Raw genomic sequence first — 25,468 nt, forward strand, 5'->3', positions numbered from 1 at the left:
ACCCAAAAGGAAACACCTTTTGTTACGGCGGAGGATTGTAATCCGAAGGTGAGTGGTGGCTCGTCGAGCCATTGTTTTGTGACGAGAGAAGGTCCAACAGATGCTCCAGAAGAGGCTCCAGAAGAGGCTCGCATAAAGATTCCAACTTCGCGTGTTGTTAATGGTGAGGATGTGGAGTTTGTACGTGAGGTTGAAAGGGTTGAAGAAGTAATCAATTGTGGGAGTGTGTTCAGACATGAAGAAGTTCTAAGCGGCAAAAATGTTTTGGAAGATGCTGTGGATGAAGTCGATGAGAGAGACGTCAGGCCTAGAGGCTATGAGAAAGATTTTTGGAGTCCACTTCTCAACGACGACAATGGTGGGTCTAATGCTGTTAATGTTATCTACAATGAAGATGAGCTTGTGGAAGATTTGATGAAGAATAATGGTGGTAGAAGCAGCGCTAAAAGTGACTCTGGTGATGACAAACCGACGTGGATGGGGACTAACACCTACAATCCGTGGACGGGTGGGGAGAGCAGTGTTGACAGGATGCCACGGGTTTCAACAAGAAAGCTAGAAGACGTCGATGATGAGGAGTTTGATATTCCGCCACTTTTTGATGATACCATCTATGCTGCAGCAGAGATACCAGACATGGACTTGGAGGAAGGTGATGGAAGGATCCATGTTGGGAAGGTGTTTGGTAACAAAGAAGATTGTCAAATATCACTGGCTATATACGCGATAAGAAATCAGTTCCGTTTCAAACAGACTAGGACAAAAGTTGACTCTTTTGTAGTGGAGTGTCCTGATCCAAGGTGTGATTGGCGTGTGACAGCCCATGAAATAAGAGGTACTGGCTATTACGAGATCAGGAAAGCACAACTAGATCATAGCTGTCCGATTGATTTTAGACAGGGCTATAAGAGTAAAGCTACAGCACGGGTGATTGCAGCTGTGTACAAATCGAAATTTGGTGATCCAGGGAAAGGGCCGGTGCCATCCGAATTGCAGAAGCTTGTGCTGGAGGATCTTCGTGTAACTGCTTCTTACATGAAATGCTATAGGGCTAAAGAGAAGGCTGTAATCGACATTCATGGTTCTGAAGAATCTTCTTATTTGAAACTGCCTGAGTATTTGCACATGTTAAAACTTGCGAATCCTGGTACAGTGGCTGATATCGAAACAGAGGTTGATGAGGATGGTGATGAGCGGTTCCTTTATCTATTTCTTGCCTTTGGAGCATCTATACAAGGTTTTAAGAAGCTACGGCTGGTGCTGGTTGTAGATGGAACACACTTAGGAGGCAAGTACAAAGGTGTGTTACTCACGGCAAGCGGACAAGATGCAAATTTTCAGATTTTCCCTCTAGCTTATGCTATTGTGGACAGCGAAGATGAAGAAGCATGAAGTTGGTTCTTGATGAAGTTGGAGAGGATATTAGGTGATTCTCCTAGGCTGGCAATCATATCTGACCGTGCAGCATGCATTGCATCAGCTGTGAAACGTGTGTACCCTTCTGCTAATCACGGTTACTGCATTGTTCATTTGGCTAGAAACGTCAACTCTCGTTACTCAAGCAAAAACTTGGCTAAAATGGTAACATCAACTGCAATGGCTTACCGTATCGGAGATTATAGGGATCTGTTAAGCAAAGTAAGGTCTCAGAGGAGTGAGTGTTGAGTGTATCTGAGTAAGATTGGTGTTGCTCATTGGTCAAGGGCTAACTTCCCGGGAGACCGCTATAACATCATGACTAGTAACATAGCGGAGCAGCTGAACCATGCACTCGTGGAAGGGAGGACTTCACCTATTATGGAGTTGGTTATTTTCATTCAAAGGATGATGACAAGGTGGTTCAGTGCAAGGAGAAAGAAGGCGGAAAACCACAGGGGTACAGTTAGTGTGGAGGTGGACAAGGTGATGACAAACAATATGGCAACAATGAAGGGGAGCAAAGTGAATTCTTCTACTGAATGGAGTTGTGAAATTATAGGGAAGTATGGTAGGAAAGAACGTGTGCATCTTGCCACTAAGCAGTGTAGTTGCAAGTATTTTGATAAAATCAAAATACCATGTGGCCATGCTATGATTGCTGCTGACAGTTTGGGAGTGCGTTATGAGACTTTGGTTGATCATTACTACAAGACGTCTACATGGAGGGAGACATATGCTGGGGTAATCAGTCCAGAAGGAGACCCTCGTGATGTGGATATACCTGAAGATGTGAAGAAGATGGTGTTGATGCCCCCTGTCACAAAGAGACAACCTGGTCGCAGAAGGAAGAACAGGATTCCCTCGATTGGTGAATATTCGGTAAGCATCTTATTTATTTGTTTCTTCACATAATTAATGGAGAAGATCCGAGCCCTTTATACACACCTGTGTTTGTGTCAGGTTACGAAGAAGACGAAGCTGGTTCCAAACAAGTGTGGTAGATGTCGTATCGAAGGGCACAACCGTTCCAGCTGCACCAACCCAATATAGATTGACGTGGACGGCGTTAGCGTGGATGATGGTGTCGAAACATAGAATGCTAACGTGGATGATGGTGTTTTTTTCGAAGTGGAGAAGATAGTGTTTTGAGATAAAGAAAGGTGCTTGTTAATCGACAGAAGTGTGATATGTTCTGAAATGAGAGAACCTTCTTGTTTAATGAATACTCTTGTTTAGTGTTATCATGTCGACATGAGTGTGGTGGGTTGAGACTAATTGGATGTTTAGTGTGATTTGTTTTGAAATGATTGTGTTTTGTTTTCAATCGAGAATACTATGGTCGACTAGTTTAGATAGACATGTGGATGTTGGTTTATCAAATCATAATGTTGGTTTGAGAATCATAAGTGAGTTGCAATGCAAACACACAAGAGCACATAGAGCTACAACAAGTAAAAAACAACCCATAGAGCTATAACAACTAAGATCCCTAAGCACACGCCTAAACAAATGAACAACAATTCAGAACAAAGGGAGAACAATCAAGCCTACAGCTTGGTTGGCTTGAAATTGATATAGTTAAATATAATTAAACCGGAGTTGACCGGTGTTAAATTGTGGACGGACATAATGATGTCCACACAATGACAGTACTTCTACACCGTCCACATCCTTTTTTACGTTCAAAAAGAGAATAGCTAAGCGTATTGGCATCATGCCCAACAATTGTTCCAAACAAAAGAAGACACCATTCCACATCCGATAAGAAAATGTATGATCAACCTATTACATTGTTTTTAGTATGATTCACCCAACCAAAAAAAAAAAAACATTGACATTGTTCAGAAAAGAAATCCTAAAGTTTGCATAACCGAAGATAACAAGTTCGTGAAAAGTTAGGAGCCTATGCTCAACCGTAGTAAGCAGGCATTACAATGGTCTTGTAGATGTCAAGCACGTACTGTTTACGGAAATCATCAATGTCGCGGTCTGTGATGCTTGACATGTGATCGGGATCCCCTTGTGCGTGCATTTCCAAAAACTTGACAGAAACAGGCCCGCAGTCACCTCCCCTTTCGTTGATGTAGAGGTCTTTGATACGATGACATGTAAAAGGCGCAAGGCCGCGGAACTGAGTGAGCTCGTAGTTTGCAACCTTCTTGACAAGGTAAGGTAACACCTTCAGAACCGGAGCCATAAAACGCCCAACAGCTGAGTCCTTGTACAAAGTGGGGAGAGGGTCTAAGACTTCAACACAGCCCAAGTCGAGGTTTATCGCAAGACCAACCCAGTGTTTATCGCCCCATATCATGGGTGTGTAGACAGTGAGCACATCTTCCATCTATTTCTTCCCGGGCTGGAGAACAAGACCCGTCAGCTGCTCATCCCATTCGAAGGTATCCCTCTTTCTTGACTTGTTGAATGCCTTGGATATTGCCTTGATTCCCGAAGTAAGGTGAGGGGTAATGAAGGCAAGTTTTTGCTCCTCAAAGAGGAGGCTATACCTTGCAGCTAGCATGTGCATGAGGATTTCCATGTGCTACAAAGAACAATGCAACCAACGTATATTAAGCATATGACATGATTAAGAAGTTCTAGTCACAAGTGAGAAGGTAAGCTAAAATTCAGAAATTTGAAAAGAAAAGTGATGGAAGTTTACGTAAGTTGTTGTCCATTTCATAGGCTGTGCTAGTTGGAGTAGGAAGTTGTTGGAGAAGTCTAGTTTGGAGGGAGTTATATGGAACCTGACAAAATTGAAAGGTGGTTAGGTAAGCTTTAGAAAGCAAAAGAGGAGTCATAAATTGAAATGCACTTACGCAGCGCTAGACTTCGAAATGATCTTTTCGAAAAGATCCCACTCAATTTGAGGTAGTGGGCTTATAAGATCTGGTGCAGGGACAGTCTTGCAGCGCTCGAGTTGTTTTGCAAGGTGGTTTTCTTCGATTGATGGAATATGCTTGGGCCTTTTCGGAGCTGGAGAGCCGTCGCTGTCGCTCAGAGACACAACGTCGCTGTCCTCAGTTGGTTGAGCCTAGACATAAACAACAGGAATTACTTGCATGAGTTCAAACTACATTCTAAGTTGACAGTTGAAGCAAATACATAAAAACACTGAAACTACACACCTGTTGAGCAGAGGAATGTTTGGTCTTGGCAGCAGAGGAAGGTTTGGATGTGGCGGTGGCTGAGAATGCGTTGATTGTTGACGGATGGCCTACGAATCCTGGGAGACTGTCTGAACCCTTATTGGGGGAAGTCTCGGGAGTTAAATGGAGGGGTGACAAAGGGAAGTTTCGCTTCTGCGAAGATTGATTGCATGATGTGTCGTATCGGGGTTGGCTTAGAGAGGGTGGCTCCGGACTAATGGCTACGGGGCTGTTGTTTGGGTGGGCACTAGCACCGTAGATGGGCGAAAGAGGACGAAGAGATGGGGGAGTAGTTGGATTGGTAGCAAAGGGGGGTGTGTTGAGAATTGAGTTGGGGGAGGTGTGGATGGGGGAGATGTGGATAGGGGAGGTGTGGATGGGGGAGATGTGGATGGGCGAGGTGTGGATGGGGGAGGTGTGGATGAGGGAGGTGTGGATGGGCGAGGTGTGGATGGGCGAGGTGTGGATGGTTGAGGTGTGGATGGGGGAGGTGGTTGTTGACTTGCTGTGAGAAATTGAGCCGTAACGCTGTGCAGCGTATTGGCTGACGACGGGTGACTGAATGTGATCTTCCTCCATAGGAGCTTGCGGCTGTGACAAGTAGAGGAAAACCAAAAGATTATGTAAGTAAGCCTCACAGTTAATGGCACCTACAAGAAGTAGCAAATAAACAACATTACCGTATGGTGAGAGATATCAGCTTGTGGCTCCGTCTGGCATACATCGTGTGAAGAGACAGGAACGTTGTCGTTTGTTGGTTCAGTCTGACATCCTTTGTGTGCAAAAGCAGTTTTGCCTTTCTTTACCAATCCTTCTCCGAGAAGAGTGATGAAGGCAGAGCGCTTGAACGAAGTTGTAGTCTTCTTGCGCTTAAGCAATTTGCGAAGCAGCTTTGACTCCTTTTGAAGCTTGGAGACTTGATCTGAAATTGCAGTCAGGAGCTCCAGTATTTTGTCGTTTGATATGCTGGAAGAAGACGCGGCATGAAAGTAACTACTGATGCGTCTCTGCTTGCGGACCGTGTCTTTTTTCTTTGCTGTCTTCCTTGGTTTGAGGACCTTTTTGGTGACTGGTTTGGCATTTTTGGGAGGTGCTTCCGGCTTGATCTTCTTAGATTTGAGTTGATCTTCATCATTTGTAGCAGTAGTGATTAATGGCGCAGATGTGTCTCCACCATGCCAAAGGTCCTTCGTGAAGGGGCGATGGTCAGCTATAAGTTGCTCCATGTATGACACACGATCGTCGTTTGAGACATCAGGCCAAACTCCCCATCCAGGTTGTGGTTGGCTATGTATTGGTATCAACGGTGTCACTTGAAGCTGAAGTTTATCAAAACATTAACAAAAATGTCAAGACTTCAGAAAATAACAGCAAGACAAAATTATAAGAGAGTGTAGTATGTAGCTTACATCAGGGTCAGCTTCCACACTTATAATATCGCTGGCGCTGGGCGCTGGATAGGAAGGAAGATTAGGGCCGTCGAGGTCCATGATTGTACGAGAATCAAACGGGATGGGAATGGTTGACTGAAGTTTTGGGATCGCCTGGTATGCAAGGAGTTGTAGTGCAAGAGGGAATCCCCTAAGCCTCAATGACTCCTGCTTGAGGAGCTGAACCATTGCTCCGATAGGGTCCTGACATTTCTTTGGGACGAACTTCGGAGGTTTCATGCAGACAATGGTCTTGATAAAAGACTCTCTACCCCAAGGATGTGAGCAGAAAGTGTCAACGTCTTGGACCATTCTGACATACTTCAGAGTAGGGCGTGGCGTTTGTTGATGAGCAATGAGGACACCATCGACTATTATTATCAAAGCAAGCTGTAGCTTCTTTTTCCCCGGCATGTTCTTATCGGTCTCCAGCTTGTTACGCAAATCAGCAATGGTTGTGAATCTCTTTTTCCCTATCAACTTGATCCAATCAGGGTCTTTGTTTGCTTGAGACTCGTCTTCTTTATCAAGGGTGTATCCAACAGGGAAAGCTCCACAAGGCAAACCGGTAATGGTGCCAAACTCTTGGAGGCCGAACTTGATTGGATCGCTTCCGAAAACAGACCAGAGTGTGTGTTTGTCCGCACAAACTAGTTGTCTGGTCAACATGGCGTGTATCAGTTTACCCGAAGACGGACATTGACGGGCTGGGAGGTCAAATAACTTCCCGAAGCAAGAGCTCCTAATATACTCGAACTCTTCGGTGCCTCGAAGAACATGACGGATGAAAGCTAGAAGCTCTGGCTTTGAGTAAATGTTGTGGCGTCCAATCGGGAAACGGTCGGTGGCGAATAGTCTTGGTGGGAGACGGTGGTCCGGTTGATTGTTGCCTGAAAAAAACCGACGGAACAAATTAGGAAAAAACTTTAACGGCGGAATCGATTTTCTGGGTTTGAACAAAACATAAACCAAAACCCTAAAGGGGTCGATTAAGATGTAATATAAACATATAATACTGGATCTGAACAAAATAGATGTATATTAGACGAAAACAAACCTTGCATGACTTGATGTAGAGGTACAGAAAACGACGGCGGCGGATGCGATAGATTCAGCGGATGTCAGAGAACGGCGGAGTGACGGAGCTTGTGTGAAGAACGGAAGGAGATGAAAGGATCTATGGAGCTCACTTTCGAAGGAGAGACTGTGAAGAATTAGTCGTAGGGTTTGGTCGAAATCGCCGCAAGGCGGAGTGACAGAGATTGTGTGAAGAAGGGAAAGAGATGAAAGGATCTAGCTGGAACCGTCGAAGGAGAGACTGTGAAGAGAGTAGTTCTAGGGTTTGGTCGAAATCGCCGCAAGGAGGCGTGAGAGAAAGAGAGAGAGAGAATCGTAAAAGAGAGAGAAATGTGTAAATTTGAATTAGAAATTGGTTTGGTACAAAGGCATAAACCGATGTATAGGATTTTGTTCTGGTTTGGATTTTCTACTTTCTCTACCATAAGGGTATAGAAGACAATGACTAAGGAAGAAGTGTGTGACATGTGCAATGTGTCTTAGAGAGTAAATCCAAAGACATAAAGTGTCTTAGAAGGTAAAAAATTCTTTTATTTTCCATCTAAAAATATTCAACCGATATAAAGTTAATACATAACCTGATAGAATAATAAGAGCATGATTAACAATGGTTTTACTCAGTTTCTTACAGATGAAAGGTAAAAAAAAATTGGAGAGAGAAAAAGTAAAAATATCTGATCTTACACATTATTAGAAATCCATCAGAACCTTATCATCCAGATGTCACTTTTGTGGTGGTTAAATTTTATTTTTTAAAAATTTGATTTAGTTAACTAATTAAGCTTGATTTTAAAAATTGGTATTTTGTTGTTTCAAAAATTCATGTGAGGTTTTGCCGATAATGCTGCTCTAAAAAAACTTTCAGAATCAAACATCCACTAAAAAACAACTAAAACCTACATCGGAACAACTCAAGAAATAGAACCAAGCCTAAACTACAACTAAAAAAAAAGATTATAAAAACTCAAACTGATAATAGCACCCTAGACTTGCAACTTCTTGATACTTCCAGCCATAATCAAACAAGATTCATCGTTGTCGTCCACGCCCTACCAAACGATAATATCAATTTTTAGTAACACCGAGAGAACACCTCTCCAACCTACACCCACCAAGAAAGAACTACATTTGGTTTACACCCTCTTCCGGATACGGTAAAAATGCTCTGAAACGAACACTCCAATCTCAATAGATTAGGAGAAAAAAGAGATCTAGCCAGCCAAAACCACCAAATACAAAAATGTTCCGACTGCAAAAGCCAAAAGATTAGGAAAACGTTTACAACAATACCAAAAACCCGAAAAAGCAAGCTTAGAGATCAATTTACCAAAAGTGAGCCAGGGAAACTTAAAACAACAAGTATAATCCATTAAATAAACCGAAAGGACGAAGAAGTCAAGACATATAAAAACCTAGATCCAGAACACAATCTTAAGACAATACACTTTATAATGTGTAATTTATGTTTTGGAGATATGTGACAATACACTTTATAAAAGAATTTTAAAACAGCCAAATTTGAAGGAATGAGCTCAAAACCTTTGTTGCCTAAAAAAAAAAAAGAGCTCAAAACCTTAGTAACGGTCTTACGACATCATATGAAACGACTACGTAGCAATTGTTTCTTAAAACAGAGCAAGAATCAACAAGCGCCAAAAACAGAGGAAACTGTAATGCACTGCTGCCTCCATAACAAACCATTATCAAAACACAATAACCAATTCTTATATACAAAAACACAGCTAGGTATATGTATGTATATCATACGATCTATTACACAAACCAAGCTTGTGTTTTACTTAGTTTCCCACCTGTTTTAATACAGTTAGCAGATCAAATACACTTCTAGGTTTATCTTTTATACATGTAATGCAAAGTTTTTTTTTTTTAAATATCTTTCTAAAGCTCCTTCAACCTCATCTTGCTGACGATAAACTGATAGATTCTTGATCAATGGTGGACTCTTCTTCATCCCAAGTAGCTGGTAAGGTGGGAAGCAACAATGCTTCTTTGTTCCTAACTTCTTCAAGCTGTTCCCACTCAACCCATTTTTCAGCCAAACTACCAGTCCCTTGAAGCATCTTAACCACTTCAGACATCGCTGGTCTATCTTCTGGTGTGCCTTGTGTACATAGAAGAGCCACTTGAACAATGGTTTCAACTTCTTCAGAGTCATAAGTAGTCAAATTGCTATCAACAATGTCTCTCAGTCTCTGCTCTCTCAACAGCTTCTTTATCTGTTTCAAACACATCCAACACTATTTCATGTAACTTAATACACAAGAAATCTTAAAAAGATAATTTCTCAACTCTTACATGATCAAGCAAGAGAATGTTTTCCTCCTCTTCCAAGCGCGAAAAGTCTATTGCACGCTGACCAGTAACGAGTTCTAGAAGTGTTATACCGTAACCGAAAACATCGGTTTTCTCTGATGATTTTCCTGTGCAGAGATACTCTGGCGCAATGTGTCCCATTGTGCCACGGACTTGAGTTGTGACATGAGTCAACGATGTATCCACAAGCTTAGCTAAACCAAAATCTCCAAGAACAGGTTCAAAGTTGTTGTCTAGAAGTATGTTTGCAGCCTTGAGATCGCGGTGTATGATCTTAGGGTTACAGTGCTCGTGTAGATACTCTAAACCATGAGCTGAACCGTAAGCCACACGCTTCCTTGTTGGCCAGTCTAACCCTTCCTCTCCCGCCTTTAAATCTACAATGTAACAAACTCTCTTCAACACATAATACAATCTAAGTCATTGACTACTACTATAGAGAATCTATTGTGTAATACTTCTAGGTTTTTTAATTTAAATTAAAAAATGGTTAAATGTTCAGTTTTGCCTTTATTTAACTATCATATTTCTATTGCATTCAGCTTTTTTTCTTTCTTAATTTATGTAAGGATAAAAAGATAAATGATTACATAAATTTCATTGAAATCCTAAATAACAATTGTTTTGTAACAAAAATTTCACTCAACAAAAACACAAATGGAGGGAGTATATACCTCTTAGTCGATATGCGACGCTAAGATTCTCCATGTATGGATACACAAGGATCCTCTCAGAGGAAGTTGTGCAGAAGCCAATAAGGCGTAAGAGATTCTTATGAACCGCGACGCTTATGAGCTGAATCTCTCTTTGGAAAGCTGCTTCTCCTCCAGGACTGAAGTAATCAGCAAGTCGTTTCACCGCAACTTTTGTTTTGTCTGGAAGCATACCTCTGTACACTTTTCCAAACCCTCCTTGTCCGATCAACTTACTCTCGTTGAAACTATCTGTTGCTAGCTGGACTTCGCGCAAAGAGAATCTTTTTAGCTGTCCGAAGGAGATCTTCCTGTCATCTTCACCAGCTACATCGAAAAAGATGTCGTTCTTGGTTCTGCGACGGCGATGGTGGTGATACATAACCATAGCTCCAAGGAATAAGATTACAGAAGCAACACAAGTTGCGGTTAAAGTGATGTTTCTTAGCTTCTTCTTGGAGGACGTGACTGCAGTTAAAAAGATACTAAGTTTGTAAGTCTGTTCTGTTAGTGAGTTGTATGAAGATGAAGTAATCAAGAACCTGGAAGACGAGAGCTTGAAGAACAAGGCTGATTCAAGCTTTTACCACATATTAGATGAGTTCCTGAAAAACTGAAGAAACCACACACTATGTGGTTATAAAACTGAGAAAACACTGTGATATAAGTAGATTCATGAGGATTAACAAGATTGTTTTACTCGAATGTTGGGATTGAGAAGAACTGTGTAGGGATGCTTCCTGTTAAGTTATTGTTTGAGAGATCTCTGTGAATCAATAAGCCAAAAGAAAAACTCGTTAAACCATAGTTAAAAGAATGTCTCATATGAGGTTTGTTTCACGTGGACTTACAAGTGCTTTAGATTCGAGAGCTGACTCCAGCTCGCAGGTATTGAGCCGCTGAAACTGTTCATTGATAGGTTTAACGTCTGAAGATTAACCATGCTCCCTAGATAATCCGGTAAAGTACCAGATAAACTGTTGTTCTGTAACTCTCTGCATTTAAGGCATCAAGAAAAAATATTATGATTAATGGAATCTTTAGAGAATCAAAAAATGGTTTGTGATGTCTTCTTACAGTGTAACCAAGAACTTCAGTTTTGTAATAGATGGAGAGAGTGTTCCTGTGAATCCATTTGAGGCAAGACTCCTACAAATTGATTCAAAAGAGTCTCAACACAATCCAAAATATCAGAAAAATAAAACTTGAGGAGTGATACTTACAGAGCTACAACACTCTGGTCTCTGCAGGTGACATAAGACCAGCTAAAGCAAGGGCTAACGAAATCTCGTGTCCATCTAAGACGATTGCTTGAATCCTTAAGTGAGTCTCTGAGCTGCAACAAAGCTCCTCCTAGCAGGTTGACAAGAAGTAAAGCCAATTGATACCTTAAAGATCATTTATACAAAAAAGGATAATCATAAATATATATAGACCTTCTATATCTGGTTGAGTTGATGAAGAAGTGATCCCCACAAAAGTTAAGATCATGAAGCATTGTAAGATGAAATGGTTCCATGTAAAGCAATTTCTTAGAGGATTGCAAAATCTTTCACCGTTCCCTGCAGTTTATTAGATGTCATAAGAATTGTTATATATATGAAAGTTTAGTTCTTCTACAAGAAACGCATAGCCCTTATGATCAAACAATGTTAACTAAACATTAATAAGCAAATAAAAGAAAAAAAACAGATGGTGGGTCTAGTTATATATTAATAACTAACAGCTTTGTTTGTTTTTAATATGAAACATTGTCAGATCAATTCCCATCAGAGATCACTTGAAGCCAAAACATGAAGAAGATGAAAGCATCAAGAACGAAAACTTTTCTAACTGTGTCGTTGACTCTTTGCTTTTGATGTTCAAATACTCTCTTAAAAACCTTTCTGTGTTTCACCTAAATATGTACCAAATACTTTGTAGCTTGAAACTAAAAGAAGCAATTAATATATTACATAAAATAGCAAAAACCAAGAAGCCTGAATAATATATAAATGGAGAAAAAAGAGACTAACGTGTAAGAATAGCAAAGCTTTTGGTACCTGAGTGAGCCATAGATAAGCTGAAACACTCTAAACACAAGAGAACAAAAACATGGGTTGTGAAGAGAAATGGAGGGTTTGTGTAATAATGAAGCCAATAGGAGCAACAATATTGAAATAAAAATTCATATAAAGAAGATGACTCTTTTAGAAGTTAGTGGCTTTAAAGGACCCACAAAAGGTATTGTTCAATTTTTTATCCCTATGATGTAAAGAAGAAGAAGAAATGCTGCTTTGAGGGAAAGAGAATCCCACTAAGTTGAAACATCTTTGATTTCTTAATTGGTGTGGTGTGTTTGTTTCTTTTTTCTTGCTTCTTTATTTTGATTGATCTCTTTTGCAAGTGTGGGACTTCATTGAGATTGGGACTAAAAGGTGAGATGAATGAACCTACAAAAGATAATAATAATAAAGAATGATCTGAATGAATCAGTCATTTAAACACGAGCTTGATTAAGAAGTAGATTATGTTTTGGAAAAGAGCTTTTGATTTAGGAATAGACAGAAGCATGTGTAAGAAGGTTCCACTTGTTCAGATTATTATTCCACTAGTCTGAACGATGGCAATGCAAAAAGGGGCATTCTGTGTATATATATTCTTCTCATCTCTCACTCACCTTCAGTGCCAGTAATGAGAGGAACAAATAATATACAAACACAAATATATTTTGAACAGAAAAAACTGAGAGAACATTATTCAGTTTGATGGATATAAAATTCTAAAGCATTTTCTTATAAGAAACAGGCTAATCAAAGAAAGGATCAAGAAAAGGTTAGATATATTTAAAGAAAGTTAGGTTTACAAAAAAAACATAACGTGAGGAAGAAGCAGACTAAGAATATATGTGGAAGAACAATGTTATAAATAATATCAATAATAATATGCTTGAACTTGAATATGTTCTCATGCTCATGCCTTTATGTAATGTCATACGATTCTTCACCTTGGTGAGACTTTTGTTCGGTCTGCAAAAGATCTGATGATCATCACAATCTACAACGTATATTTAAAAAGTGTAATTTTATCTACATTCACAGATAAAACAAACACAAATATATTCTATTTTCATAAGAAAAAAAAAGAAAATGAATCAACGCAAGTGAATAAAAACTAAGAAAAAAACAATATACTTAAACTCTTACATTACAAACTAACATACTACTAGTTTAAACCTTTATTAAGAGTAGCTTAACTTTACTTAACCTTTGGACTAATCTTATAATTAATGTATTAGGAAACTCCAGCCACAAATTTACAGTGGTGAGAACCCAAGGCATTGTTGAGTTAAAGTCCTATACGGAGTGTAATACTTTGGCGAATTTTAAGTTTTATTAGTAAAACCATGTCCAAATAGAATACTTGGTAGTAAAACCAATGTTTTTATATAATGAATATTATTAAGGAAGAGTATTACATAAACAGTTTAATAGAAATAAGTATTTTTATAGATTCTTCTTACGATAGCCTTATGATTCACACAATAACTATGAAAGTTAAGGAATCATTTTGGGAAAATGATAGATATTCCTAAAACTATAGAAAATAATCATCTGAATAGTTTTAATAGTCTTATGTACTATATACATAGTCTAATAATAGATAATATATGGGTTCTATATGTTAAATTTACGCACTACTTGCAATATATAGGAGTTTCAAGTTACACATAATAAAACCAAGTAATCCTAGTATTTCAAATTACACATAATAAACCTAGTAATCCTTGTAGTCCGAATTACATAAAATAAACCCAGTAATCCTAATAGTTCAATAATTTTTCAACATAGTAGAACTTTTTTTTTGTGCAACTTCAACATAGTAGAACTAATAGTTCTAATAAAAATGTTTTTCCATAGTAATACAAGTTGTCTAAGTAGTACCTAATTATTTTCACATTTACTACCTAATCGATGTTGTTCGGATTAAACCAGTACTATTATTTCTATGACCATATTAAAGTCATACTATACTTCAAAATGAAGTAAAATAAACCAACCCCATAAACACAGTTTTAAAATAATTTTTAATGTCTCAAAATTTTCATTAAATCTTACGTTATTTACATTATCTAAGATATACATTTCATTTTAATTATATTCCAAATAAATTTCTGCAAAAACAAACATAATAAACCTAAACCCCAGAAAACCCAATTTTAAAACTCGTTTTAAATCTTTCGAAATTCTTAGGAAATCTTAAATTATATACATTACCCAAGATTTACGGTTCATTATAATGATAATCTAGGTAATTTTTTTTAAAAAACGGATATAATAAATCTAAAATTAACCCCAAAAAAACAGTTTTAAAACTCATTTTTAGTCTTCCAAAATTTTTAGTAAATCTTACACTATTTACATTATCCAAGATGTACAGTTCATTTTAATGATATTCTAGATAAATTTATTTTAAGAAAACAGATATAACAAATCTAAAACCCAGAAAAAAAGTTTAAAACTTGTTTTCAATCTTTCGAAATTCTCAATAAATCTTACATTATTTACATTCCCCAAGATGTACAATTCATTTTAATGATATTCTAGATAATTTTTTTAGACGGATATAATATATCTAAAACCCAGAAAAACAATTTTAAAACTCGTTTTCAATCTTCCGAAATTCTCAGTAAATCTTACATTATTTACATAACCCAAGATGTACAATTCATTTTAATGATATTCTAGATAATTTTTTTTAAACATATATAATAAATCTACAACCCAGAAAAATAGTTTTAAAACTTGTTTTTAATTTTTCGAAATTCTCAGTAAATATTACATTATTTACATTACCCAAGATGAACAATTCACTTTAAAGATATTTTAGATAATTTTTTTTAAAAACAGATATAATAAATCTAAAACAAAAAACAGTTTTAAAACTTGTTTTCAATCTTCTAAAATTTTCAGCAAATCTTTTATTTTTTACAATATTTTAATATATTTTGAAATTTAAAGCTATTTTATAACAAATTTCATAAAAAAATGAACATATATTAAATGTTGTATAAAGTTTCAGTTAACAAAAAGAAAAATGTCACGTTAAAAAAAGAAAAAAGAAAAAAGAGGTCACGTTGAAGAAGAGAAAAATGAGGTTTCATTGGTTAAAGTTTATTGTGGGATCCAACTGATTTTTGATATAAATTTAATTCATGATTAATGAGGTATCAGATTTATAATTAAAAATTAGAAGGTTAGTTTGGTAATCACAAAGAGAGAATGGTAGTGAGAAAAGAAGAGGGATAAGGAGAATAGTTTTTTTTTAACAGGGGCATATTGAGTTACACTCCATCTGTATATTGTAACTTGGATTGGAAACAAACCGGTCGGTTAAACCGGCTTTAAGTTTAATAAGGGTGAGCAAATTCGACATTTACGGCTTTGCCCCTATCTATTTAAAAATTATACATTGGCGCTCCCGACGTTTCCCTCTTCTCACTCACGTCTGAACCTTCTTCGCCTTCTCCACTCATCGGTGTTTCCTCCATCTGCATCGTCGATTTGAAATGATCTCCCACTCTCTGCTCTAAACCAGTAAGTTTCTGTAATTTTTGGTTTGCAAACGATGGTTTGGAGTCCGTAATCTGATTATAGATTCTTAAATAGCGTAGATCAGGCGTTCGATAAAATGTCTGAATGAGAAATTGAAGTGTGGTTGTGTTCTCCGTTAGCTTCTTTTTTGAACCAGTGTTAGAGTCCTCCCTGTTCCAACTTCCAATTTCAGGAGATTCTATCCTAGCGGTTTCCGACAAGATGCACTTGTTTCTCAAGGACATAGTTCCGGCGGCACAGAACAACATAAACACGCGTTTCATCATCCTCGACAAAGCAAGATCACCCGCCTCGGCGAGCGGAAAGAGTTGTATCGCGTTAGCTGCGGATGAAACGGCGGCGGTTCACATACAGCTGTGGGGAGACGAGTGCGAGGCCTTCGAAGCAGGGGATATCGTGAAGCTCACCAATGGGATATTCTCGTACGTTAGGAACAGTGGGCTCCTTCTCAGAGCTGGGAAACGTGGGAAGATGGAGAAGATGGGTGAGTTCACGGTTGCGTTTGTCGAAACGCCCAACGTTAGCGAGATCCAGTGGAATCCTGATCCTGAGAATCCCAAACGCTATATTCAGAACGGGGTCGTTTCAGCGCATTCCCGTATTTTCCCTCCTTTGCCTTGATAAGGTTTGTAAACAACACATGGAGAATGGTAACAAACTTGTTTTTTTTTTTTTTTTTTTTGGCTCAACATCAACTTTTCCATTAACCAAATGATTCTAATACAATCAGATTGTGACCACATTGCCTCGGAAGAGGCTTTAACCACAATATGACATGAGGATGAAGATACAAGTATCACCTAGAAACACTCATTTGGTTCCTACGTTACCATATCATCTCATCCAGTCACTTTGACCACGTAATTAAACCACATAGTTACAAAAGACCAGACCTAAACCGGTTCAAAAGAGAACGAACACGAGACATCAGTTGAAAGCAAGCAGTGATCTCCTTATGATCAGAATAAGATACTTGGATCAGCTGCCACAACACTCTAAGTGCTTATTGCTCGGACTCCTCCTTCTTATTGGGGTCGAAGTCTCCGAACTTTTCACCAAAGGGCGGAGCATAAGGCCGTATATACAAGGTTTCATCACACCCAAACCTTCCCAGATATTGCAATTATTCACCACGCTATGGTCTCCTATGATCAGAGTTCTGTGCATGTCCCATTAGCAACTTCACCCAGAGGCGCTCCACTAGAAGAAGCTTGAGGCCATTGATGTTTCTTGCTATAAACCTCTGCCGCTAGCGGACTGAAGGTCCGACTGAAAAAAATCTAGAGACTAGGACGGGTAAAGACATTGATACTTCAGCTAACCATACCCCAATCCGGTATCTCTTGCAAGTTCCCTCTGATGTCTCCATAGGATAAGAGTCGAGTTCAAGACCATCAGAATCATCGTCGAACGGCGCAACCCGGATTTGAGTCATACCGTCGTTGTTCTTTGCCTCCCGTCATGGCCAAGCCGGATACTTGTCCGGAATGAAACGCGGATTGTGATGATAGAAAAACGCAAGAGGGAATCTGATTCAGCATTTATGAGACCTTGTTGATGATGGCGCGTGGCCCCACTAACCTCTGTTCGTCGCACTTCTCCTCCACCCATCTCGCCACCACACAAGGAGGAAGAGTCGAGTTAGAGGAGACGTCTATCCTTCTCCACGCGCCATCATCAACAAGGTCTTCAACTAGACCTGGAAAAACAAAATTAGATCTGTTTAGACCTACAATCCTAAAAGCCGACTCTCTTCTTCTCAGTCTCGCCAACGTCTCGCCGCTACTCCACTCAAAGGTTCGCCGACTCCGACCAGCACCACGCAGTTCCGGAGGACAAAACATCGTCAGAGAAGCGCGCATATCGACTCGGTCTGGATCTGGGAAGAGGAGAGCACAAATAAAACAAGGAAAGGGGAGAAGGTGGAGCCTCCGGCAACGCCAAAGGCGGCGGCCGGAGTTAGGGTTTAGCTCTCTCTGAGATTCTCTTTCTCTTTCTCTATCTTTTTCTAAATGTGTTTAGCAATGACTAATAAAGAAAATTAAATTTAAAAAATCAAAAAAGTGATGAGAAATATCATGAATGAAAAATCAGCAAAATAATTTTTCTTAACAAATACTTCGTCTCTAAATAATGCATGTTCTATCGCTTTTTACTTGTTTTTAAAAATCATTGTTTTACTTCAAGAATGTTAATTGACAATTTTGAATTTATTGAATTGGTATTTATGTTAATTTATGGGTTATAATTTTAAAAATTAATGTATTGATAGTTAAATATTAATTTTTTAAAAATCTAAAACATGCGTTATTAAGAAACAAATAGAGTATATGGAGATTAATAATTAGAAAGGCTCGTGTTAAAAATATGATAAAGTGGTATTTGTTTAGTTAAATAAACTATAACAATAAGTGCATGCATTCATAAAAAATCTTATAAACTAAAAGTAGTAAAAGAGAAGAAATGCAAACAAAAACCCAAAACATTTTCGGAACACCTGTTTCCTGTTCTTTATTTCACCCTGGAACATAAACCTTGAGAAGATGATGATATTGATTTGACCAAAAAATCACTTGACCACACAGATCTTGATAACAGAGGCAGCTCCAATACGGTGCAGAGCCACCACAGCATCACCATGGTTACACAGTCCTTTCTCAGTCGCCTGCTTCAAAGCAGACTCAATAATCTCCTCTGTAGATTCATTATCAGTCGCTTTTGCAGATCCTTCAGCCAATACCGGAATCAAACCTCTATATATCAAACTATGCCTGGCCGGTGACTCATCGCTGCAGCTCCAATTAAACGTGTCGCTGGTGAAAACCGGAACAACCACCGAGAGAATAGGAACAGCCGGTCTATACTTAGCCACCAGCTTGGCCGTTGTACCTCCTCTTGTCAACACGATGATGAGTTTGGCCCTGGCTTTGTTTGCTGTTCTTACGGCGGATGATGCAAGACTCTCCAGCGTGCTCATTGGAAGTGGAGTCGCTCTAATCATCTCCTTGAAGATTGTGTTGTAGTCAAGCGACGATTCTGCTTCTATGCAGATTTTAGCCATTGTTTTCACTGCTATCTCAGGGAAGGCTCCTGCAGCGCTTTCACCGCTGAGCATGACGCAGTCTGTGCCGTCCAGAACCGCGTTTGCCACGTCAGTGGCTTCGGCTCGTGTGGGACGTGGCGATTTGATCATAGACTCGAGCATTTGAGTGGCTGTGACCACCGGTTTACCAGCGAGGTTACACTTGTAGATCATCATCTTTTGAGCCAAGAAGATCTTCTCTATCGGTATCTCCATCCCGAGATCTCCACGAGCAACCATGAATGCATCTGTTTCACGCAAGATCTCGTCGAAGTTCAGCACTCCTTCCTGGTTCTCAACCTTCAATGATTCAAATCAAACTTAAAAAAATCAGACAACACTAACAAGACAAGAACAAGGTGTGTGTGTGTGTGTGTTGTTGTTACCTTGGACATCAACATTATACTCTTGGAATGTGATCCAAGTACTTTCCTGACATTAACAAGATCCGATCCTTTGCGAACAAACGACAGAGCAATCATGTCGATTTTGTTTGGAACACCCCATTTAAGAATGTCTTCAACATCCTTCTCAGTCAACGTGGGGAGATCAACAACAACACCGGGGAGATTCACGTTCTTTCTTTCCCCCAGCATCGCTGTGTTTTCACATCGACATCGTACGGTTCCAGACTTCGGATCGCATGACAGTACAGCTAGACTTATGCTTCCATCAGCACATAGTATGGTATGTCCTGGCTGCACATCCACCGGCAGCTTCTTGTAGCTCATGGAAATCGTTTTCTCATCGCCCTTGATCTCGTAATCGGTGCTGATAGTTATCTCCTGGCCTTCCTTAAGCTGTATAGGGTTCCCATCTTTCAAGAAACCGGTTCGAATCTCAGGCCCCTATAGTAAAACATGAAAATTAAACATTGAACCGTTGTAAACACATACTAATACACTCCATTCGAAGTTAGCACATAAGATCTATTGGTTGCTAGTTTGAATCAACGCCATCAATTAACATATGTATCTATCAACACTGACAAGCATGTAAACACTAAATGCCCAATCCTCATGCTCCAGACCTTAGCTAGAAGCAACTCAAACAGAAACCAATGACACTCCAAGCATTAACCATGTTCTAGTTTCACCTTCTTTAAAACTGTCTAATTTCTCAACTCAAAGTTTCTTAATTTAGAGGTTGAAGCTTTCATGGAAGTAAGGAAGACAAGCTAAACAGAAATATTCATGATCAAGCAGAAAAGAAGAGAGAAAGATGAAACCTTTGTGTCAAGCATAACAGCAGCGAGGATGCCTGTATTCTGCATAGCGGCGCGGAGATTGTCAAGAGTCTCCTGATGGTACTCATGGCTACCGTGAGAGAAGTTGAAACGAGCAACATTCATTCCCGCTTTGAGAAGCTTCTCAATCATAGGAACAGAGCGAGACGCAGGACCTAGAGTGCAAACGATCTTCGTCTTCGGAGTCCTCCCATCGTTAGGCAGCTCCTTCAGTATCCCTTCAATGTCTATGTTCGACATTTTTTCTTCGAATCTCAACCTGATTTAAACAAATGGAACCAATCTTCGATAAAGGATCGAACTTTATCAGATCAAAGTGAAGAGATCATAACTAATCAAAGTCCACGTTTTAAAAACAAGCGGAAAAGGACGAGACTTTGAGATTCAACGAACGAATATGAATAGCTATTACAGCCGATGATCTGATGCACGATTACGATTTATGAGGAGGGATCTAGCGATTATCGAATGATGAAGAGATGATCGGAGAGGATCGGATCTAACCTGAAAACTGCTTCTGTCTGTTTTTTTTTTTGGAGTGTGAAAGCTGCCGGCGACTCGAAAATGTTAATGAAGAGACTTTATAACGGCGTGAAATAAATGACACGTCGAATTATTTAAATTATTACATCCAATGGTGATTTTTCGCTTTAAACAATAACCCAAGAAAATAATTTCCGCCCCTTCGAAATCTGGATATAGTGGACTTGTTCGTTTTATTTGGTTTAGTGAATTTTTAAATAAAATTTTACTAGCAACATGCTATGAACATATGACTACGATTATTCTAACAGAAGAATATGCTTTTGGATCTAAAAGAGAGGTGTGCTATTCTTTCGTTGCTAATAAACCAAAAAACTCTAATTTTCTTAAGGCTGGTGTTAATTTATTAACTTAAATTTATTTGGATTGATTGAACCGAGAGTTTCATTTATGCTTTTTAATTGCATGAATTTCATTTAGGTAATAAGGAAAATCATGTCGTTTTATATTACAATATTTTTCTTATATAATTTTTCATGCACTACAAGAAAACACAGTTTTAGCAAGGAAATTTAACGATGAAAACTAATCCTCGTGAAATTACGTTGACTTAACGATGAAATTGCGAGGAAATAAAGTTTTCTCGTAACGGCCTTGTAAAATACCGAGTAATGCGTTTCCTCGTAAAATCGTCGTAAGTTGACGTGGTTTTTCCGAGAAAAATGTGTTTCGTCGCAAATTCGTCGTAAAATTAGCATGATTTTTACGAGGAAATAACTTACGAGGAAAGAACGAGAAATCCACCAACTTAACACGTTTTTTTTGCCACCAACCTAATATTTCGTCGTAAATTCGTAGCAAAATTCAACTACCAGATTCGAAAATTTTCTATAAATATGGAGGTTTGAACATAATTTTAAGCACACCAACAAGAAAACAAAACGTGAAAAAAATGTCGGGCTTGGGAAATATTTTCGAGTTGCGGAGGTGGATGTATATGCATAGAGATGCTAACGGGAGAGTGACGAAAGAATATCTTGCTGGGTTGGAGCGTTTTATGCATCAAGCAGATTGTACACCGCTCGCCCAAGAAAGCGGTAAAATATTCTGTCCTTGTAGAAAATGTAACAATTCAAAGTTGGCAAATCGTGAAAATGTTTGGAAGCATTTAGTAAATAGAGATTTCACGCCAAATTATTATATCTGGTTTCAACATGGAGAAGGTTATAGTTATGATCAGAATGAAGCTAGTAGTAGTAATAGCAACTTTCAAGAAGAACCGGTTGATCATCAATTGCATAATGCACATAGTTACCATCAAGAGGATCAGGCAATGGTAGATTATGATAGGGTTCATGATATGGTAACTGATGCATTCGTAGCTCATGATGATGAAGATGAAGAACCTAACATAGATTCAAAAAAGTTTTATGAAATGTTAGATGCGGCAAATCAACCACTTTACAGTGGTTGTAGAGAAGGTCTCTCTAAATTGTCATTGGCTGCTAGAATGATGAATATTAAAACTGATCACAATCTACCTGAAAATTGCATGAACGAATGGGCAGATTTATTTAAAGAGTATTTGCCGGAAGACAATGAGTCTGCTGATTCTTATTATGAGATTCAGAAACTGGTTTATAGTCTTGGGTTGCCTTCGGAGATGATAGATGTTTGCATCGACAACTGCATGATCTACTGGGGAGATGATGAGAAGTTGGAAGAATGTCGATTCTGCAAGAAACCACGATTCAAGCCGCGAGGAAGGGGACGTAATAGGGTACCGTACCAAAGGATGTGGTACCTACCAATTACAGATAGATTGAAAAGATTGTACCAATCGGAGCAGACTGCTGGAAAGATGAGGTGGCATGCCGAGCATACTCAGACGGATGGTGAGATGACTCATCCATCAGATGCAAGAGCCTGGAAACATTTTAACAAAGTACATCCGAATTTCGCTAGCAATAGCCAGAATGTGTACCTCGGATTATGCACAGATGGATTTAGTCCATTTGGAATGTCAGGGAGACAATATTCATTGTGGCCAGTCTTTCTTACGCCATACAACCTGCCACCGGAGATGTGCATGCAACGGGAGTTTTTATTCTTGACCATATTAATACCCGGTCCGAAGCATCCAAAAAGGTCACTTGATGTTTTCCTACAACCACTGATAAAAGAGTTGAAGGATTTGTGGTCAACAGGGGTGAGGACGTATGACTGCTCAACGAAGAAGAATTTTACGATGCGAGCTATGCTTTTGTGGACCATAAGTGACTTTCCTGCCTATGGGATGTTGTCTGGATGGACTACACATGGGAGATTAGCTTGTCCATATTGTAATGGAACGACAGATGCATTTCAACTGAAGAATGGTAGAAAGACAAGTTGGTTCGATTGTCACCGTCGATTTCTTCCAGTTGGCCATCCGTACCGAAGAAACAAGAATTTGTTTAGGCACAAAAAGGTTGTGAGAGACACTCCTCCTCCATATCTAACTGGAGAACAAATTGAAGCGCAAATCGACTACTACGGAGCTAACGAAACAGTTCGCTGGGGTGGTAATTGGCATGTCCCTCGTAATATGCCTGATTCTTACGGTGTTCATCACAACTGGCACAAGAAGAGTATATTTTGGGAGTTACCATATTGGAAGGATCTTCTTCTGCGCCACAACCTTGATGTGATGCATATAGAGAAGAATTTCTTTGAGAACATCATGAATACAATATTGAATGTCCCAGGGAAGACAAAAGACAACATAAAATCGAGGTTGGACTTGCCGGATATTTGCTCAAGAAGTGAGTTACATATAAAAAGCAATGGCCAAGTTCCCGTTCCAATTTTTAGATTGTCTTCAGAAAAAAAGTCGGTTTTGTTCAATTGGGTGGCATCAGAAGTGAAGTTCCCTGATGGGTATGTTTCAAATCTTTCAAGATGTGTTGAAAAGGGTCAAAAGTTCTCCGGGATGAAGAGTCATGATTGTCATGTCTTTATGCAACAACTTCTGCCATTTGCATTTGCGGAGCTACTTCCAACAAACGTACATGAAGCACTTGCAGGTAGTTTACAATAGGACAATAATATTAAATTGATTTAGTTTACAATAATAGTATTTGACTAACAATGTGTTTAATTGTTTTTGGAATAGGCATTGGAGCATTTTTCAGGGATTTGAGCACACACACTCTTAAAGAAGAAGTCGTAGAACAGCTTCAGGAGAACATTCCTATCTTATTGTGCAACTTAGAGAAGATATTTCCTCCAGGCTTTTTTGACGTGATGGAGCATCTAGCTATCCACCTCCCATATGAGGCATTGCTTCGTGGACCGGTACATTACGGATGGATGTATCAGTACGAGCGAGCCATGAAATATTTGAAGGAAAAAGCAAAGAACCTCGCCAAAGTTGAAGGTTCTATAATTGCTGGAAGTTTGACAGAAGAAGTTTCTTACTTCACATCGTACTACTTTGCGTCAAAAGTACGTACCCGAAGAAGAGCTCCAAGAAGATATGATGATGGTGGCGTTGCGCCCACATATGCAGTTGTTGGTGTTCCAGAAATCTTTAGCCAGATTGGACGACTTGGTGGGAAATCAAAACAGGTTTGGTGGTCGAGTGAAGAAGACGCTCATAGTGCACACACCTATATTCTACTCAATTGCGAGGATCCATTGATGCGTTATTTTGAAAGGTAACTTAAATTGAGTATACATTATATAATTGAGAGAGATTAATTCATGTAAAATGTGATTTTACAGCATGTTTGTTTCACAAGTCGAAGAAACATTTCTTGGTATATCCACAAGTGACGTAGACAAAAGAAAAGATCAACACTTTGTTAAATGGTTGAAGAATCAGGTATTAATCAAATACTTTTAAAATTTTCATACATCAATGATTTGTATTTCAACGTTCTTTTTATTTTTTAAATAGGTTGATTTTTAAATTTTCATACATATGTTACTATCTTTTCTTTTAAATAAGTACCTTGATTTTGTTTTCTGTTCTTATGAAAATTGAGAAGACATACTTGGAAACAATACCTTTTTCTTTTCCTTCAGACTCTTTTGGAATGATCAAGGAGCCATTTGTTGTCTTTATATATTCTAACTTAAAAGAGACACTAGGAGACTATTTTTATTTAGTTATTAGAATTCTAACAAAATGAAAGCAACTAGATATTAATGAAACAGTCTAGTTGATCTAAAGTTTCTTAATTCCAAGAAGCTTAAGGTGGCTTTTTACTTACGTTAACACCTTTTCCATCAATAAAATACAGAGTTTTTTTTTCACTCAAGTTGAGATTTCATGGATGAAACCTAAGACACTCGAAGAAGCAGGACTTCTTGGACAATCTTGACATGGACCCATTACAAGACTGAAGACACATAAGCACCTAATATTGTTTAGATGAAGCTCACATAATGTGTATATGTTGAAGAGTCCAATTTAAAAGCATGATGAAAATATTATAATACCTGCATTTCCTCTGGGAGTGGCTCAGAGAGAGAGCAATAGTGTAGGAAGTGGCAACCGGGAGCAAACTTCCCTGTAAAATTTAGCAACGCCTTGCAATCAGCTAATCATAAGAATTTTACACATGGAGTTATATAAAAGAGACAAACCCCCACTAAGCCTCTAAAACAACTCTTAAAGCAGTAGTAAGCTTTGGGTAATTTTGCCACTATGATGTCACAAATTTATTACATTTTTAAGCGGGTAGATGCTGGTTTGGCCACTTTACCGAAACATATGGCCGAAGAATCCACATGCAAACTTTTTCTTCTCTTTTTGGATAATATAACCTATCGACTCTGAAGAAAAATCATGGACTTTTTATTCATTAAATGAATGAAATTTTTAAAAGAAGCAAATTGTAAACGTCGTGTAGCAGATCTCATGTTGACAAATTTTAACGTTTAAATCGAATATAAATTGCATTAGAAAAATTTGAAGGG

The 25,468-nt window shown here is 38.7% G+C and overlaps 4 protein-coding genes across 13 annotated transcripts; 2 read left to right on the plus strand and 2 right to left on the minus strand.

The window, feature by feature from the left end:
- The first annotated feature begins 1,404 nt into the window (after window positions 1–1,404).
- Window positions 1,405–2,469, plus strand: LOC106367414. The gene is made up of 3 exons (XM_013807185.1): window positions 1,405–1,643; window positions 1,704–2,298; window positions 2,380–2,469. The coding sequence occupies exons 1-3, from the start codon at window positions 1,405–1,407 to the stop codon at window positions 2,467–2,469; spliced, it is 924 nt and encodes a 307-aa protein (XP_013662639.1).
- A 6,267-nt stretch (window positions 2,470–8,736) lies between these two features.
- On the minus strand, window positions 8,737–12,483 carry LOC106348203 (probable LRR receptor-like serine/threonine-protein kinase At5g63710). Of its 6 annotated transcripts, none has more exons than XM_048750706.1 (10): window positions 12,114–12,483; window positions 11,535–11,660; window positions 11,322–11,451; window positions 11,176–11,247; window positions 10,950–11,093; window positions 10,799–10,864; window positions 10,641–10,711; window positions 10,081–10,566; window positions 9,389–9,783; window positions 8,737–9,330 (listed from the first exon to the last, which is right to left on the minus strand). In XM_048750706.1, exons 1-10 carry the CDS (start codon window positions 12,151–12,153, stop codon window positions 8,989–8,991), a joined length of 1,872 nt encoding a protein of 623 aa, XP_048606663.1. In that variant the 5' UTR covers window positions 12,154–12,483; the 3' UTR covers window positions 8,737–8,988. The 6 variants fall into 6 exon arrangements, with proteins under 6 accessions (XP_048606663.1, XP_048606664.1, XP_013643375.1 ...); XM_048750707.1 differs by having other exon boundaries at window positions 12,141–12,482; XM_013787921.3 differs by having other exon boundaries at window positions 8,737–9,309; window positions 12,141–12,459.
- A 2,969-nt stretch (window positions 12,484–15,452) lies between these two features.
- LOC106380350 (SOSS complex subunit B homolog) lies at window positions 15,453–16,367 on the plus strand. Of its 4 annotated transcripts, none has more exons than XM_013820128.3 (2): window positions 15,453–15,674; window positions 15,747–16,367. In XM_013820128.3, exon 2 carries the CDS (start codon window positions 15,894–15,896, stop codon window positions 16,311–16,313), a length of 420 nt encoding a protein of 139 aa, XP_013675582.1. In that variant the 5' UTR covers window positions 15,453–15,674; window positions 15,747–15,893; the 3' UTR covers window positions 16,314–16,367. The 4 variants fall into 4 exon arrangements, with proteins under 4 accessions (XP_013675582.1, XP_013675590.1, XP_013675576.1 ...); XM_013820136.3 differs by having other exon boundaries at window positions 15,812–16,367; XM_013820122.3 differs by having other exon boundaries at window positions 15,454–15,674; window positions 15,752–16,367.
- A 1,666-nt stretch (window positions 16,368–18,033) lies between these two features.
- LOC106348232 (pyruvate kinase, cytosolic isozyme) lies at window positions 18,034–20,619 on the minus strand. Of its 2 annotated transcripts, none has more exons than XM_013787931.3 (4): window positions 20,525–20,619; window positions 20,003–20,279; window positions 19,161–19,622; window positions 18,034–19,074 (listed from the first exon to the last, which is right to left on the minus strand). In XM_013787931.3, exons 2-4 carry the CDS (start codon window positions 20,258–20,260, stop codon window positions 18,262–18,264), a joined length of 1,533 nt encoding a protein of 510 aa, XP_013643385.1. In that variant the 5' UTR covers window positions 20,261–20,279; window positions 20,525–20,619; the 3' UTR covers window positions 18,034–18,261. The 2 variants fall into 2 exon arrangements, with proteins under 2 accessions (XP_013643385.1, XP_013643391.1); XM_013787937.3 differs by having other exon boundaries at window positions 20,397–20,572.
- Between the last annotated feature and the right edge of the window lie 4,849 nt (window positions 20,620–25,468).

Source organism: Brassica napus, chromosome C3 (assembly GCF_020379485.1).
Source record: "Brassica napus cultivar Da-Ae chromosome C3, Da-Ae, whole genome shotgun sequence".
NCBI classification, from domain to species: Eukaryota; Viridiplantae; Streptophyta; class Magnoliopsida; order Brassicales; family Brassicaceae; genus Brassica; species Brassica napus.

Bases quoted from the DNA above. Each gene is read 5' to 3' on its own strand.
- LOC106367414 (XM_013807185.1), top strand. From the start codon at position 1,405: ATGAAGTTGGAGAGGATATTAGGTGATTCTCCTAGGCTGGCAATCATA. The intron at 1,644-1,703 runs GTCTCAGAGGAG...TCATTGGTCAAG, and splicing joins GATCTGTTAAGCAAAGTAAG to GGCTAACTTCCCGGGAGACC. The intron at 2,299-2,379 runs GTAAGCATCTTA...TGTTTGTGTCAG, and splicing joins CCTCGATTGGTGAATATTCG to GTTACGAAGAAGACGAAGCT.
- LOC106348203 (XM_048750705.1), bottom strand. From the start codon at position 11,868: ATGGGAATTGATCTGACAATGTTTCATATTAAAAACAAACAAAGCT. The intron at 11,094-11,175 runs GTAAGAAGACAT...CCTTAAATGCAG, and splicing joins CTGAAGTTCTTGGTTACACT to AGAGTTACAGAACAACAGTT. The intron at 10,865-10,949 runs GTAAGTCCACGT...ATTGATTCACAG, and splicing joins CTCTCGAATCTAAAGCACTT to AGATCTCTCAAACAATAACT.
- LOC106348232 (XM_013787931.3), bottom strand. From the start codon at position 20,260: ATGTCGAACATAGACATTGAAGGGATACTGAAGGAGCTGCCTAACGAT. The intron at 19,623-20,002 runs GTTTCATCTTTC...GTTTTACTATAG, and splicing joins CTGTTATGCTTGACACAAAG to GGGCCTGAGATTCGAACCGG. The intron at 19,075-19,160 runs GTAACAACAACA...GAATCATTGAAG, and splicing joins GTATAATGTTGATGTCCAAG to GTTGAGAACCAGGAAGGAGT.
- LOC106380350 (XM_013820128.3), top strand. From the start codon at position 15,894: ATGCACTTGTTTCTCAAGGACATAGTTCCGGCGGCACAGAACAACATA.